The sequence below is a fragment of the Suncus etruscus genome, chromosome 12, assembly GCF_024139225.1.
Source record: "Suncus etruscus isolate mSunEtr1 chromosome 12, mSunEtr1.pri.cur, whole genome shotgun sequence".
NCBI classification, from domain to species: Eukaryota; Metazoa; Chordata; class Mammalia; order Eulipotyphla; family Soricidae; genus Suncus; species Suncus etruscus.
Genome location: NC_064859.1, coordinates 18,460,383 through 18,476,899, shown reverse-complemented (window position 1 = coordinate 18,476,899; position 16,517 = coordinate 18,460,383). Strand labels below are relative to the sequence as shown.

Below are 16,517 nucleotides of genomic sequence, written 5' to 3'. Positions count from 1 at the left end.
CCAAAGGTGGTTGGTTCGAATCCCGGTGTCCCATATGGTCCCTCGTGCCTGCCAGGAGCTATCTCTGAGCAGACAGCCAGGAGTAACCCCTGAGCACCGCCGGGTGTGGCCCAAAATCCAAAAAAAAAAAAAAAAAAAAATTGAAAATTAGCCTATAAAATTACAGTGATCAAAATTACAGAGAAGTTAATCTTATAGGAAACATTAATATACAATTAAGGAGTCTCACAGATAATCAAGGAAAAATATGAATTGCTTCATGGATGAAAATTGTAGAAATAAATAATAAAAAGGCCGTTTGGATGGAGCTGGATGGTGATGGATGGTGATAGAGGGTGAGAGGTCTTTCTCCTCCAGCCCAGGACCACGTGTATGTACCTCCTTGTTCAGCCAGCGGTTCTGAGGTGATCACAGCGGGTAGAAAACTCACATGCAGGGGGCCGGAGAGATAGCATGGAGGTAAGGCATTTGCCTTTCATGCAGAAGGACAGCGGTTCAAATCCCAGCATCCCATATGGTACCCAGTGCCTGCCAGGGGCAATTTCTGAGCATAGAGCCAGGAGTAACCACTGAGCACTGCCAGGTGTGACCCAAAAAACAAAAAAACAAAACAAACAAAACAAAGATTTGGGGCCGGTGAGGTGGCGCTAGAGGTAAGGTGTCTGCCTTGCAAGCGCTAGCCAAGGAAGGACCATGGTTTCATCCCCTGGCGTCCCATATGGTCCCCCCAAGCCAGGGACAATTTCTGAGCGCTTAGCCAGGAGTAACTTCTGAGCATCAAATGGGTGTGGCCAAAAAACCCAAAAAACCAAAACAACAACAAAAAAACTCACATGCAGTCAGGCTTCCAGAGAGATCATCTTTATTCAGCCCTGGGCAACATGTGTGGCCTATATCATAATAATTTATGCATGCTATTTTGGGGGGGGGCACACCCAGCGGTGCTCAGGGGTTTCTCCTGGCTGTCTGCTCAGAAATAGCTCCTGGCAGGCACGGGGGACCATATGGGACACCGGGATTCGAACCAACCACCTTTGGTCCTGGATCGGCTGCTTGCAAGGCAAACATTGCTGTGCTATCTCTCCAGGCCCTACGCATGCTATTTTCAGCTTGCCCTGCGTCTTAGCTTTTTCCAGCCATCTCTCCTCCTGCTACTTCTCCATCTATGCAAGTCCCCTTTTGCCCCTGAGACCAAACCTTTTGTAACCTTCCCAAGACCCCTCCCAGAAATGGGAGGGTCTTTCTTGTAGGTAAGGATACACAAAGAAAAGGGGGATGGGAATACAAAAATCACTCCATGGTTTAAAAAAAGCAGACACTGTACAGAAATGTGGGCTCTGAGATGCGTTTTAATTATGGAATGAGAATTTATGAAATTAAGACATGAGAATATAGAATAGGACTTTTGTATTTGACAGTAGAAACCACTTCTTAAATATATAATATACAATCTATAGTGAGAGCTTGATAAAACTGATTACACCAAAAGTTAACATTCCCACTCTCGAGTGAAATAAAACACAGGGGCTGGAGAGATAGCATGGAGGTAGACCATTTGCCTTGCATGCAGAAGGACGGTGGTTTGAATCCCGGCATCCCATATGGTCCCCTGAGCCTGCCAGAAGCAATTTCTAATTGTAGAGCCAGGAGTAACCCCTGAGCACTGTCAGGTGTGACCCAAAAACCAAAAAAAAAAAAAAAAAAAAACAAAAACAAAACCACAGTCACAGATTGGGAAGGAAATCTGTGTAACATGACAAATAAAGGGACAGGACCTTGGTGGGAATGGCAGAGAAAGGCTCTATGGAAAAATGTTGATATAACTAGTCACAAAAACATTATTTTTCAGAACTCTGGAAATTAACCAAAAGCTTTCAACAATCCAAGGAGTCTTTTTACAAGAAAAAAAGAGACTAGGCTGTGATAAAAATAGGCTTGTAGTCCTTCAGCTTACCTGCTTTTATTTTCATACCTATCCCCACTCTCCTCTGCAGGTGGCTTGAAAATCAATGGCTTGGGACAGACTACCTGGGTTCCATCCCTGGCATTACATAAGGCCCCCTGAGTTTGCCAGGAGTGATCCTTGAGAGCAGAGATAAGAGTAAGCCCTGAGCATCACTCAAGTGTGACCCAAAAACAAAACAAAAATCAGCAACAAAATCAATGGAAGGGTTGGGGACATTTTGGTGGACCATGTGGTATTGGAGCATTTTAAGTGCAAGACCCCTATCATTAGTAGTAGTATTATAAATCACATGTCTGAAAAAAATGAATGAATTTATAAAAAAACAAACAAGAGCTATTATCCTTCAAAAACAAAAACACAGGGGCCCTGTAGTCACCTGGACATGATAACCCAATTGGAAGGGACCTCTGGGACTGGGAACTCCCACACTCAAAAAGACAAAACTGAGAAAATGGGCATCACTTAGTCTGATCTTTGCAGACTGGACAGAGACCTCCACCTGCCTCGGAAGAGCATCTTCTCTTGAAGCCTGTTATGCATTTACTTTGCTCCCTGCAAAGCCCTTCCTGCTCCATGCAAATGGGAAGGGAGTAGCTTCGTTTATGTGGGGTCGGTGAGTGCTGCATGCTGCAACAAACTATGGCCCGCGGGCCACATATTGTATTTGTATCTGTTTGGCTTCTTCATTGCAAAATAAGATATATGCAGTGTGCATAAGAATTCGTTCATAAGTTTTGTTTTTACTATAGTCAGACCCTCCAATGGTCTGAGGGACAGTGAACTGGCCCCTGTTTAAAAAGTTTGAGGACCCCTGAATGGCAAGGGCTCTGTCACAATGCTCCCCTGAATGGGCTTTGATACCCTACATGCAGACCCGCACTCTGACGCCAGCCAGTCCTGAATGCCTTGCTCCCTTCAGTTTTTGCCTTAGGTCAGGTTTGATGCATACAGAGCTTAAGGCTGGGGCACCAGTTTTGGGGGTGTCCTGGCCTTTTCTTCACCTTAGTACACCCAGCTCTAGTCCTCCCACCATTGCCAAACCAGCCAATACACCGTGTACCACACAGGCCCTTCTCCCGAGAAAGACAGGATGCCCCACTGAATTCTCAGTGGAACAACATAGAATCCAGTTCACTTTCTCTTTGGATTTCTATTGTGGTTAGGTTAGATTAGGGTCCAAGTTGACCACCCAATTCCATGCTGAGAGTCAGAGACCACCTCCGGTAATGCAAGGTGCAAAAGGGAGTTTATTCGACTAGTCAAGTCTCATCCAACCAAGGGAGTCTTGACAAGGACCCTGAGTTAAGTCTTCAAGCAGTATACATAGAGCTTTACAGGTTTCAACAACTCAACCATTTCATTGGTTGATACAATAATGCAAGCATTTCATCCACTTGAACAGAGATCATATCAAAAATCACATCATGCTTTGGGTGGATGTCCCAACTTACTGTTAACTCAACTTCGTGTCAGGGGTTCCTTATCTGGCGGAGAATGTCTTTATCTGGTAGAACTTCGGGCCTACCTAGTTCCTCTATTTCAGCTGAACAGGGAGGGTCCTCCTCTTTACAGGGTACATTTTTTTGGTTTTATCTTTGGGCTAACACCCTCTGCCAACAGGGAATTTATAGAGTGGAAAATATATTTCACAGTGGTTTTACTAGGGGGCTTAGGGCCACCTTGGTCTCACACCTGCACTAAGATTTTTCTCTTTTTCTGCCCTTATCCTATGGATCATCTTCTATTATTTATTCAGGAGCCACGCACAGCAGTGCTCAGGATCACTTTTGTCTCTGTGCTCAGGGCTCACTTCGAGGATCATATGAGATTCTGAGGTTGAATCTGGGCAAGTGCCTTAGTGCTGTACCATCCCTGCAGTCCATGAAGCATCTGGTGAATTGTGATCTAGAATTGCACAAATTTCATATGGAAACCAATAAAGATAAGCCAAGAGTTTTGTGGGGGCTGCCAAACCTGGAGGTGCTCAGTGATTACTTATGACTCTGCACTCAGAAATCGCCTGTTTCAGGCTCGAGGGATATTATGGGATGCCGGGAATCGAACCATTGTCTGTCCTGGATTGGCTGTCCTTGGTTGGCTGCGTGCAAGGCAAACACTGTGGCCCAAGCCAAGATTTTATAGAAACAAATCTTTACCCATTTATTATACTGATTAAAATTAGAACTACCCTGTTTATTTATGTAAGTAGTTCACAGTAGTGAAGAATATCTAAGTGGGAAAACATCAAAGCAAGTATCCAAGTCCTTTGTGGTTATTCTACTGAAGAATTTAAGTGGGTCCCAAATTACTTAAAAAGAACCCCCCTTTTAAGTAAAAAGGCTTACAAAAAAATAAGGCAATGTTTCATGAGGAATATTTGAAACCCACTGGGCGTTTCTTGGAAACTTGATCTAATTAAATAGGAATTTGCTAAACAAGTGTATAACAAACAAGTTGGTATCTAGCCATCTATATCTTATCCACAAAGCCAGGATTTATTCAAACATGCAACTTGCTCTAACTTTGAAATTTAAAAGACTTTTTGTTTGACTCTACGTTTAAAAAGCAGTAATACTTTTCCTATCAAAATTTCCATTCTCTTCTAAATAGCACTTATTTTCTTTTATAAAAGAGTAGTAACACAAAGCAAAGAGTACAGATGTTCCAAATAAATTAAGAGGGGACATTGAACATAACTTGAGCAAGAAATAATTGTTATAATGGAGCAAGATAAACAACACAAACTAAAACCCATTTTAGAACGTCTTAATCTATTTAAAAGAAAACTAGAATTTCCATCGTGTTTAAGCCTGCAAAAGAGTGTTAGAACATCAAGGAGTTAATTAACATCCAAAGTCTTATCTGAGTATGAAATAGCTCAGTCACAGATCAGATTGGTCTCATTTATAAAGTGTTACGATGTAAAACTAAAATTGAAAGTTGGCTGTGCAAGGGGCTCAGATACGGCACAGCAAAGTCCTTTGTGGAATGAGAGAGGAGCAGCCAGGAAACTGTGTGGTGGAAGATATAAAGGGAGCTTTGTCCACTGGCTCGAGATGGCATTGCTGAAAGGCCAACGTCCAGGCATGGGCTGGACCAGAATGACTGTGAGATGACTTTAATTGATCTTAGCAAATCCTTTTTGTTTTTGAGCCACACTCTGCGGTGTTCAGGGGATACTTCCTGCCTCTGCAATCAGCAATCATCCATGGCAGGCTTGGGGGACCATATAGAATGCCAGGAATCAAGCATGGGTTTGGTTTTGTACATGGTAAACACCCTATCTGTTGTACTATTGCTCCAGCCCATTAATGGCTATTTTTTATATTTAGTTCTTCTCTGCACAATTATTCAGGTGTTTATCAGGGTAGACTGATATTTTTTAACCACTGTGATATAAAAAGTTCAGACTGATTCTTTACACCCATATTCTAACCAGGCAGATTGAATCTTCATGCCCGTATTCTATATTGGTATAGGCTCAAGTGTCTAAACGGGCAGATTGAATCTTCATGCCCTTGCACTATGTTATAAAGATATATTCAGGTGTTTACCCGGGCAGAATGATTCATCACGCTCATATTCTATATTGATATATATCCTGGATCACTGCTTTTTTGCTCTTGTTTACATGAACCAGTGCCATTCTGCCTTACATTTCAGAATCTTCTGTCCATTCTCTTTGCCTTTCTGAATCCTTTCATAATCATGGAAAGTAGGGGATTTTGACATTTTAGCTCATTCTTCCATGATCAATCAGAAGTAGAATATTTGTTTTTTAAAGGAGAGACCATTGTTCCAGATTATCTAACAGTAATCCACCTCCAACAACTGACACTGGTGGTGGAAATTATGCTGAATGTGATAGTTTTTTAAAGCTCTGACCTTTAATCTAACTGCCCTTTGTTTCCCTAGAAACTGGACTGGCAAGATCACAGAGGCCAGAAAGCTCAAATTACGGGAGTCCTTGTTGGTTTCTCAAAGTAATCCTTTGAGGTTTATAGTTGCATCCAGAAAAAAAAAGAAAAAAAAAACTTTGAATTTTAGCTTATGAACTTTCTTATGAAGGCTAGAGTGGGTACTCAGTTGACAGTATTGTTTTGACTTGATACTGTAATTCCTTCAATCTGAGGTAACGAGGAGGAGGTGTGACTTAAGAAACAGGTATGGGGCTGGAGAGATAGCGTGAAGGTAAGTTTGCCTTTCATGCAGAAGGATGGTGGTTCAAATCCCGGCAGTCCATATGGTCCCCTGTGCCTGCCAGGGGCGATTTCTAAGCGTAGAGCCAGGAGTAACCCCTGAGCGCTGCCGGGTGTGACCCAAAAACCAAAAACCAAAAAAAACCAAAAAAAAAAAAAAAACAAACAAAAAAAAAACCAGGCACATCTTACTTACATATGAAAAAATTATTATTACAACATTGTTAGGAAAAATGTCATATCTGAAAGTGATTTAATAATTTATGTAATTTATGTACTTTCTATATTGTTATGTGATGCTAGTCATGTGAGATGATCTATTGAAAAGTGGTCATTAGGGGCTTAAGAGATAACACAGCGGTGGGGCATATGCCTTGCATGCAGCTGACTCAGGACAGACCGAATTCGATCCCCCATATCCCATATGGTCCACCAAAAAAAAAACAAAAAACAAAAAAACAAAAAAAAACCCCAAAAAAAAATAAGTTCTATACCTGAGGATAGGAAAAAAAAAGTGGTCATTAGTGTTGGAGACAGCAGTCAGTTCCTTTTTGAAATCCAATATACCCATGTTCAGAATCAGAGTTCTAAGAATTCTATAGTAAAAATCTTTCTTGCTCTATAGTATCAGCTTTTGCAATACTTATTTGGACTTTTACACTTTGGGAAACATTATCTAAAAGTATCAAAAAAAAATTAGTGTCCTGAGGCTAGAGCAATAGTCCAGGGTAAGAAACTTGCCTTGCATAGCCTACCCTGATATAATCTCCAGCATCCCATATGGTCCCCCAAGACCTGACAGCAGAGGAGGAAGCAGGAGTAACCTCTGAGTTTCTCCAAAGATGTGACCCAAACTCAAACCAAAAAAATTAATGTCTCTCAGAAAATAATTTGAGGTGTATATCCATAATATAGTGCTGTCTTCCATTTTAATAGTTAAAATTCAGGGCCAGGGAGATAGCACAGCGGTGTTTGCCTTGCAAGGAGCCAATCCAGGACCTAAGGTGGTTGGTTTGAATCTTGGCATCCCATATGGTCCCCCCCTGCTTGCCAGGAGCTATTTCTGAGCAGATAGCCAGGAGTAACCCCTGAGCACCAGTGGGTGTGGCCCAAAAAACAAAAACAAAAACAAAAAGTAGTTAAAATTCTGAGCAATGGGGTATTATTTCTGACTTGGATGCTGGCATTATCAATAAAAAGTATGATGCTTATCATGTTTTATTAAATGTATTTGGGACAAAGCTGCCAGCAAGAAGGGATAATTAACAAAGTTGTCAAAGGTGACACTGTTGTAGGCATCTTCTCAACTCCTGTGGAGAAGTTAGATTCTCGGGGGCTGCCCTATTAAACACAATTATATTATAGTGGGTTTGGTTGATCAGGAAATGGAAATAGTTTAATTGACATAACTTATAGCTTAAAGTAGTGGCAACTACTTATAAGCTATTGATAGACATTCAAGTTATACCAAGATGCCCAATCCAGTTAGATCTATAGTAGACTCTCCCTGGTCCAGACATTCCTATTGAGGTCCCATGATATACAATATTGGAATGCTAGTTTCATGCAGGCTTCATTCCAACACCATATCCACCACCACTACACTGCCCACTTCCTTCCCCTAATGCACTAATGTCTCAGGAACCATTCCCAGCACCCCATTGCCCCCAGGTTATCTCTAGTTCTGTAAGCCAACTTTCCAGTTCAGTACTAGAACACTTCTGAGTACATATAGACACATAGACACACACACACAGAGTTAAACTCACGTCCATGGGGTGTCTGAAGCCATTCCTAGATCCTAGCCACACCCCTCTCCCCAGAGCTGGCCTAGCAGGGAACATGCTATTGCCCAGACCACAAGTTCTTCACATTGGTCTGCCGAGCTCCACCTGAGAGACTGTTAGGCCACCCCCACCCTACTTTTTACAGCTAATTGAGTTGGATACTTATATTCTTGTAAAGTGGATTTCTCTTCATACATCAGATTATAGTTGTATGCAAATGGTTTGATATGTAAATGTTTGATATGTAAATCAGGTGGCAGATGGCTGGTTAATATCCAAACTGCATTATTTGGGAGCAGAGGAGCACACCGGTTTTGCTCATAGGTTGTTCCTGGCTCTGCACTCAGGAATCACTCCTGCTGGACTCCAGGGACCATATGGGGTGCCAGGGATGGAACCCAGGTTGACTGTGTGCAAAGCAATCACATTACCTGCTATGCTATCACTCTGACCCGAACTGCATATGAGTGAGTCAGTCTTGTACTTACTACATCTTGATCTGATGGCTGAGATCTGAGACAACAGGGAGAGTTTTGACTTGCTGACCTACCGATTCCACAAGAAGGCTTTTGTGACTTGCTGTATTTGACCGGCAACACCAGTGGGCATGTTGGCCTTTGGAAGTGAGTCCTTTGAGTACTCTCAGTGTCGTAACGTGGTTGAAAGGAATGTTCTAGTTCGTTGGAATCTGACAACCACTCACCCTTCAAGAAAGAAAATGTAAAACAAGTATTGGGTACTATAAAATATTTTCATGTACTGCTTGATACCTATGAATGTTTAGCAATATAGCCTCCCACAAATTATTGGATATTCTAGTGTAAAGAGTCTGAAAGCTAGAAAATATTTTTCATTATAAGAATAAATATATTTTTCACTGTGAGATTAAAACTCAAAAAGACAAATATGATTAAATTATTTTAAAAGGTACTTTGGACTAGAGAGTACAGTGGGTTAGGCACTCCCAAAGGCTTTGCATGTGGTAAACTGGGATTCAATTCCCAGCACCACATATACCTCCTAAGCACTGCCAAGAGAGAGGTCCCTGTGGAGCCAGGAGCAAGCACTGAGCACAGTGAGGTGTGCATTTCTCACCCCCCAAAAAGTACCTAAAATATAACAATCATTTTTTTTAGCTTAAATAGAGTTGTTATATTTTAAAAGTACCTTTTATTAGTAGAAAGGTAGTAAAAATACAAGTTATCTTTTTTCTGTTGAAACTTAATCATACATATAATTTATTATATATTTTATACATACAGGTTTATATTATATATTAACATATTTTATATGACTTCATCTAAAAATTATGTTCTAAGCTTCTTATTATAGCAATACAAATCATGTATTTTGATTTAAGATGGTTGTTTCCAAAATTACAATGTTTACAAATATTCATGTCCCAACCATAAAATATATTTTGACAAGAAAGAGCACACAGTGCAATACATATGCATGAATTTTACAAACAATATTCATTGTTATGATATGCAATGCAATATATTTCTCTGTCCCATTTTATTTTTTTTCCTCTCCAATTTTATTTTACATTGCTAGATGCAACCCGCATTGATTGGCTATTTGAAAAACTTTAAGGGGGAAAATATTTCTGATGTTACTAAATTTTTCTGAAAATTAAAATTATTTTTTAATGAGACCAATGTAAATTACAGGATTTTCACAGTTATATTTAAGGTACATAGTGAGAGTGAATAAGGGAAATTCCCACCACCAGTGTTGATCTCCCTGTTTCCAGCATGCATGCCATATCTCCACCCTTAGTGCCCTGGATTGCTAGTGTAACAGGTCTCTTTTGTGTATAGCTTGTTGTATTTTGGGTCTCTTAATTCTATTGTCATTGATTTTGTGTTGGTTATTTAGGTCTGATCATTTTATACTTCCACTCAATGCTCATGAGACAGCTTTGCTCCTGGTACCATCCATTTTTTTTTTCTCAATTTGTAGGAAGCCATAGAAATATGAGGCTGAACAAAATGGTTTATGTTCTGGGACCGGAGAGATAGCATGGAGGTAGGGCGTTTGCCTTGCATGCAGAAGGATGCATGCATGCATGCATGAATTCCGGCATCCCATATGCTCCCCTGAGCCTGCCAGGAGTGATTTCTGAGCTCAGAGTCAGGAGTAACCCCTGAGTGCTGCCAGGTGTGACCCCAAAACCCAACCCCCCCCAAATATTTTTGTTTTATGGTTCTGTTAAAAAAAAAAAAAGAAAAGAAAACTGGTGGGAGCCCCTGTCTAGAAAGTATAAATATAAATTTGAAAACAAAAGAAAGAAAAAAGGAAAAGGTAAAAGGGGGGGGGAGCTTATGTGGCAAGTTTGTTTTTTGTTTATTTGTTTTTGCATAGGAACAGTAAGGATTGGGGAAATTAGAAAGAAGATTTCCTTGGCCTAAGAGATACAGGGTGTCTCCACCCTTGAAGCATACTGTCATGAGACCAACTACAGGCTCCAAACATGTTCATTGTCAAACCTAAGGTCTTTCTTTATGGTGCCAGGAAACTTTCTGCTCAGCCATTACTAAATTTTTATAGTATTAAGTACTACCTAAATACTTAGGAAAGGAAGAACAAAGATAGAATATTCATTAGCATATTATGACAACGTATGCACTTAGAAGTTGAGAAAACAGTGAGGAGAACTACTACTTAATTCTCTTCAATTTAAAAAATGTTTAGGGCTTGAGTGATAGTACAGCAGGTGGGGCGCTTGCTTTGCATACAGCCAATCTGGTTCAATCCCTGGCATCTCACATGGTTCCCCCAAGCCTCGAGGAGTGATTTCTGAGCACAGAACCAGAAGTAACGCGTGAGCACCATTGGGTATGGCCCCAAAACAAACAAAAATGTTTGGTTTCATCTAGTAGAAGAGACTCTTAGGGTAAAGTAACTATGACACCTAGGAGTTCTTTTTTTTTTTTTTTTTTTTTGGTTTTTGGGCCACACCCGGCAGTGCTCAGGGGTTACTCCTGGCTGTCTGCTCAGAAATGGCTCCTGGCAGGCAGGGGGACCATATGGGACACCGGGATTCGAACCAACCACCTTTGGTCCTGGATCAGCTGCTTGCAAGGCAAACACCGCTGTGCTATCTCTCCAGGCCCCCACCTAGGAGTTCTTGAGTAGTATTATAGTTATCTTAGATATAATCAAATATCTGCTAAAAGTTTCATCAAGACCATATTCAATTTTGGAAATAGAAATACTGAGGATTAAATGAGGTGGTGGGACTTGTATGGGGTTGCAGTGAGAAGGGACGAGGGACGTGACATTCTGATGGGGAAAGAATGTAAACAATACTATCAATATTACTGTAAACCACAATCCTGCAATAAGAGTGACTGATTTTTTTTAAAAAATAAAATGGTACAATCAGGGACTGGAGTGATAGCACAGTGGTAAGGCATTTGCCTTGAATGCAGCTGACTGGGAACAGACCTGGGTTCAAGCCTTGGCATCCCATAAGGTCCCTCTAGCCAGGAACTATTTCTGAACACAGAGCCAGGAATAACCCCCTGAGCGTCACTGGGTGTGGTCCAAAAAAAAACAAACAAAAAAAATGGTACAATCAACACCAGATTTTCATAGATTTTTTTAATTTTTTTATTTTCATAGATTTTAAGAATTCACTCTCTTGTGAATCTGAGGAGTGCTGAAAGCACCTTTTTGTTTTGTTTTGTTTTTGGGTCACACCCAGTAATGCTCAGGGGTTACTCCTGGCTCTATGCTCAGAAATCTCTCCTGGTTTGGGGGACCATATGGGATGTCGGGGGATCAAACCACGGTCGTCCTGGGTTAGCCGCTCTGGCCCCAAAGCACTTTTTTTTCTTTTTTCCGTTTTTGTGTCACACCTGGCAGTGCTCAGGGGTTACTCCTGGCTCTATGCTCAGAAATCGCCCCTGGCAGGCACAGGGGACCATATGGGATGCCGGAATTCGAACCACCGTCCTTCTGCATGAAAAGCAAATGCCTTACCTCTGTGCTATCTCTTCGGCCCCAAAGCACTTTTTTTAAAAATAATTTACAAAGTCCTTAGTACATTAATCCCAAACACTAATTCTATATCAGATTGATACAACAGAGCTTTCCACTGTGAAATATATTTGGGAAGTATTGATTAGTAAGCTTAAGAAAGTTTAGGAGTTTTTAGAACTACATTTCAGTGTGAATTGTGGAGTAATTTTGAGTCTGTATGCTAACACTAGTGAACAGGAAAATACAGTTTGGAAAAAAGTGCTGCTATCGTATTGTTGGGGGAAGCTGTTTAGAACTATATTTCATCTTGTAAATAAACAAAATTGATCTGTTCTAAGGATATTTCAGTAAGATATATTAGACAACAAGTATGTCATTTAAATATTTAAACTTCTCATTTTTCCTTTAAAAGTCAGCATTATTACAACTGAGCTAATTAATAAAGCTAACATTGAACAAGAAACTTATCATAACAGAGCACATTTACAAACATAAGAACATGAACATTATTTTTTATTAGACCTTGGGTACTTGGAAAGAAGTACTTTTAGGGGAATCACATGTGGCAGTGCTCAGGGCTTATTCCTGGCTCTGCGCTAAGGGATCACTCCTGGTGGTGCCTGGGGGAACACATGGGACTAAACTGAGATGCTCTGAATTGCATACAAGGCAGTATATCCACTATATTATTGTGTTGGTCTAATTTTTCTTTTTCAATGGAGAACATTTAAAGCTTCTCTGGGCATTTTTTTTTCCAAATCAACATTCTTTTCACTCCATACCCCCAATCAATGAACTTTTTCTTCTGTGATGCATCATCTTTGGATCATCATTTCTAACTCCTCATTCATCCCTGCTATCTCCTTATCTACTTCCCTTCCTTCCAGATTTCCTCTCAAGTCCTAAAGGTCTCTGACTTCAGTGGCATTTCTATGGAGTTGCCACTCTGAAAATAGTGACAGGAGTTCTTTGACATCCTTTGTTTATGACTTTTCCCCCCCAAAAGTAGAAATAAAAGAAAACTGGTAGGAGTCAATTTTGAGATTTTCTACATTTCTTTCTTTTCTTGGATCCATTTTCCTTTGTGTCTCAAAGTCAGGAAGCAGTTCAATTAGCATTTGGGTTTAAATTTAGCTTAACCTTAAACTAGGTTGGCAGGCGACACACTAACTTTTCTAAGAAATATGAGACTTGCACTCACCTGAATATCTGCACCATATTTATTTCCCTGGTAAAGTCCTAGATTATGATTTATTGGAAATCTCAAATGATCACTTGTATAAGTCTTATCCTTGCATGGGTTTAGGACATGACAGGAAAGCATGCCTGGCTATAGGAATTCCTAACCCAAGATCTCACTTTCACACCGCGCAGAGATTTTTAAAACAAGTAGCAGCGTATGTTATTAGAGTAAAAAGATCTCTCTAAAATGCAACCTACAGGGCCGGAGAGATAGTATGGAGGTAAGGTGTTTGCCTTTCATGCAGAAGGTCATCTGTTCGAATCCTGGCGTCCCATATGGTCCCCCGTGCCTGCCAGGAACAATTTCTGAGCATGGAGCCAGGAGTAACCCCTGAGCACTGCCGGGTGTGACCCAAAAACCACACACACACACACACACACACACACACACACACACACACACACACACACACACACACACACACACAAATAAAATGCAACCTACATTTAAAGTTTAACTCACAATCACACCCAACACAATAACAACTAATTTACAGGACAAAGGGGATTGTGCAATGGTTTTAAAGAAAAGTGGTGTTTTTTGTTTGTTTGTTTGTTTGTTTGTTTGTTTTTTTGGTGTTTTGGGTCATACCCGGCGACACTCAGGGATTACTCCTGGCTCTACACTCAGAAATCGCTCCTGGCAGGCTTGGGGGAGCATATGGGATGCTGGAATTCAAACCACTGTCCTTCTGCATGCAAGGCAAACACCCTACCTCCATGCTATCTCTCCAGCCCCAAGGAAAAGAGATTTTATCCCAGATTGTCTGGGTGAATCCAAAGTGAACAAAGGGATATTTAGCAAGAGTCCTCAGAGGTCTAAAGATGTTATAGTTCTGCTTTAAAGAGTGAAGGGCCAGACCCAAAGAAGGCAAGGAAAGGCATTCCCCAGTCCTCCAGAAGGAACCTGCCCTGTCAGTTTGTGGGAGTCTATGGTCAAGAAGGTAAGGCAACACATTTGTGTGACTTTAATCCAGTCTTAAAATTTGGTAATTTCTAACAACAACAAAGGTAAATATAGTAAAACACACCAACTAATCTTTTAAAATACACATTAAGTATATTTTAAAGATAACACACATTTAAGTATGATACTGAATAATAGCTTAATTTGGATAAACCTTCATCAGAAACACAGCTGTGACATGTGTATTATATAATGGATGATAAATCTACATTTTGGAATATGTTATCTTTAAATTTTTATAGTAGTATCTGCTAACAGTGGTTGGACAGTATAAAGGGTATATTTATGTAAAAATAGAAAATATTTAGCATGTTTCTAGTACTTCATATTCTTTATTTTGAAGGGAGGGGGTTGGGCCACATGTGGCAATGCTCAGGGGTTTCTCCTGGCTCTGCACTCAGGAATAACTCGTGGTAGTGCTTCGGGGACCATATGAGATGACAGAGGATCAAACCTGGGTCAACCACTTGTAGGGCAATTACCCTCCTGATTGTATCCCTCTGTCCTCACATTTTTATTCTTTTTTCTTTTCCTTGGTCTTTGGGTCACACTCAGGGGTCACTCTTGGTTCCACGCTCAGAAATTGCTCCTAGCAGGCTAGGGAGACCATATGGGATGCCGGGACTTGAACCACCATCCTTCTGCATGCAAGGCAAATGCCCCACCTCAATGGCATCTCTCTTAGCCTCTGCCTCCACATTTTTAATAAATTGTAGCAACTGGGGCCAGTGAGGTGGCGCTAGAGATAAGGTGTCTGCCTTGCAAGCGCTAGCCAAGGGAGGACCATGGTTCGATCCCCCGGCATCCCATATGGTCCCCCCCCCAAGCCAGGGGCAATTTCTGAGCTCTTAGCCAGGAGTATCCCCTGAGCATCAAACGGGTGTGGCCCGAAAAACCAAAAAAAAAAAAAAAATTGTAGCAACTATTCTAAAAGCATGAATTATTCAGTAGCATGGGGAATTGTTACCTAAAATATATTATAAATACAATATTAAAGATTTTTTTCAGTAATTCCAACCAGTATGGAGTGGTTATAATTTGACCCAATCTAAAAAAAGAAAATCAGTATTCACAGCCTTAGCATAATAGGAATCTTAATATTTCTAGAGGAAGTCAGTCAGAAGACCTGCTAAGATGTTCAGACCCTTAGTGTGGGTAGCTAAAAACTTCAAAATCAAAACTTCCTGAGGAAATATTACCAACAGGCCCACTGAGAAGTCTTTTCCCTCAAGTGTGGATGGCTGGAAGATTCCTGAGATCTCTCTCACCAATAGGCCCACTGAGTCCTCTCTCAGTGTGGATAATTGAATGAGCTGTTCTGTTAATGAAACTGGCATTCTGTTTTCTTTACTACAAACATTTAATTGATACATACATATATATGCTCCCTTCTGCTGTGTATATAGTAAAACCTTTCTCCTCCTAACATAAGGATTTTTATGGGCAATATAGCCCTGGTTAAATTTATCTTTACCTGGAATACTCAGCATCAAAAAAACAATTTCTTCTCTCCTTGTCTTTTAACACCATAGCAGTTTGTAACAGAAAGGATTGCTTTGCTTCAGGGACTTCTAACTAATTTACACTCCAAACAAGTGTTGCCAAGATAGCACTGGGCTATTGAATTTTATTAGGTATAATTCTGTACCCCTTTTATATAGTTTATCTCTTTCAAAAACAGACTTTAGGAAGTTAGTCTTAGCCTCTTGAGCTGCAAACCTGTCCCCCTTAGGTAAAGGAAATTTGTTATAGGAAACCTGGCTTCTTACTAATCTCTTGATTTACATTAATATGACACCTAGGGCCAGGCCAGCAGGAACTACTTTGAATTGTAAAAGTTTACTTTCCTTTTATCCTCTGGGCTCCTAACTAAACTATATTTTATTCTAAGATTAAAACCACCAAGAGCCATGTGTATTGTCTTAAATATCAACAATATACACTGATAAGTTTCTGTACTTTGCAAAGAAACAAAGCGTCAGCATTCTTTTCGTACTATGACTGACATTTTACCCCTTAAATACTCCTAGCTTGGAGATTAAATGTGAAGCACACTTGCCAGAACGTGTTTCCCCATACATTCATTGTGTGGTTTCATTTCTTCATATTTTATATTTCACCGTGTTCCATGTTATCCCACTTCCCTGAAGCAGGAGTCATAAAAATCCTGCTGGTGCTGCTGGACAGAAGTACCCGGCAGCAAGATCATTCAGACATATAAGTATTCATACATGTATGCAAAAGTTATATGCAAGAATAGTTCCCAGTTACTGCTATAAACTATTCGATTATTAAACAGATTAATCAGATTCATCCAACTCTCAGAAGAGAGACAAATCAAACTATGGAAACTCTGAATATACTGG

The 16,517-nt window shown here is 40.4% G+C and overlaps 2 protein-coding genes across 2 annotated transcripts in view; both read right to left on the bottom strand.

Annotated features, from left to right (window-relative positions):
- ERLEC1 (endoplasmic reticulum lectin 1) overlaps window positions 1-16,517 on the bottom strand; it is a 548,089-nt gene that overhangs the window by 211,505 nt on the left and 320,067 nt on the right.
- The window catches only part of C12H2orf73 (chromosome 12 C2orf73 homolog), a 29,860-nt gene that overhangs the window by 3,443 nt on the left and 9,900 nt on the right, over window positions 1-16,517 (bottom strand). Inside the window, exon 5 of the mRNA XM_049784558.1 lies at window positions 8,503-8,656. Within this exon, the coding sequence (XP_049640515.1) occupies window positions 8,503-8,656 (154 nt within the window). The remainder of the gene's footprint in view (window positions 1-8,502; window positions 8,657-16,517) is intronic.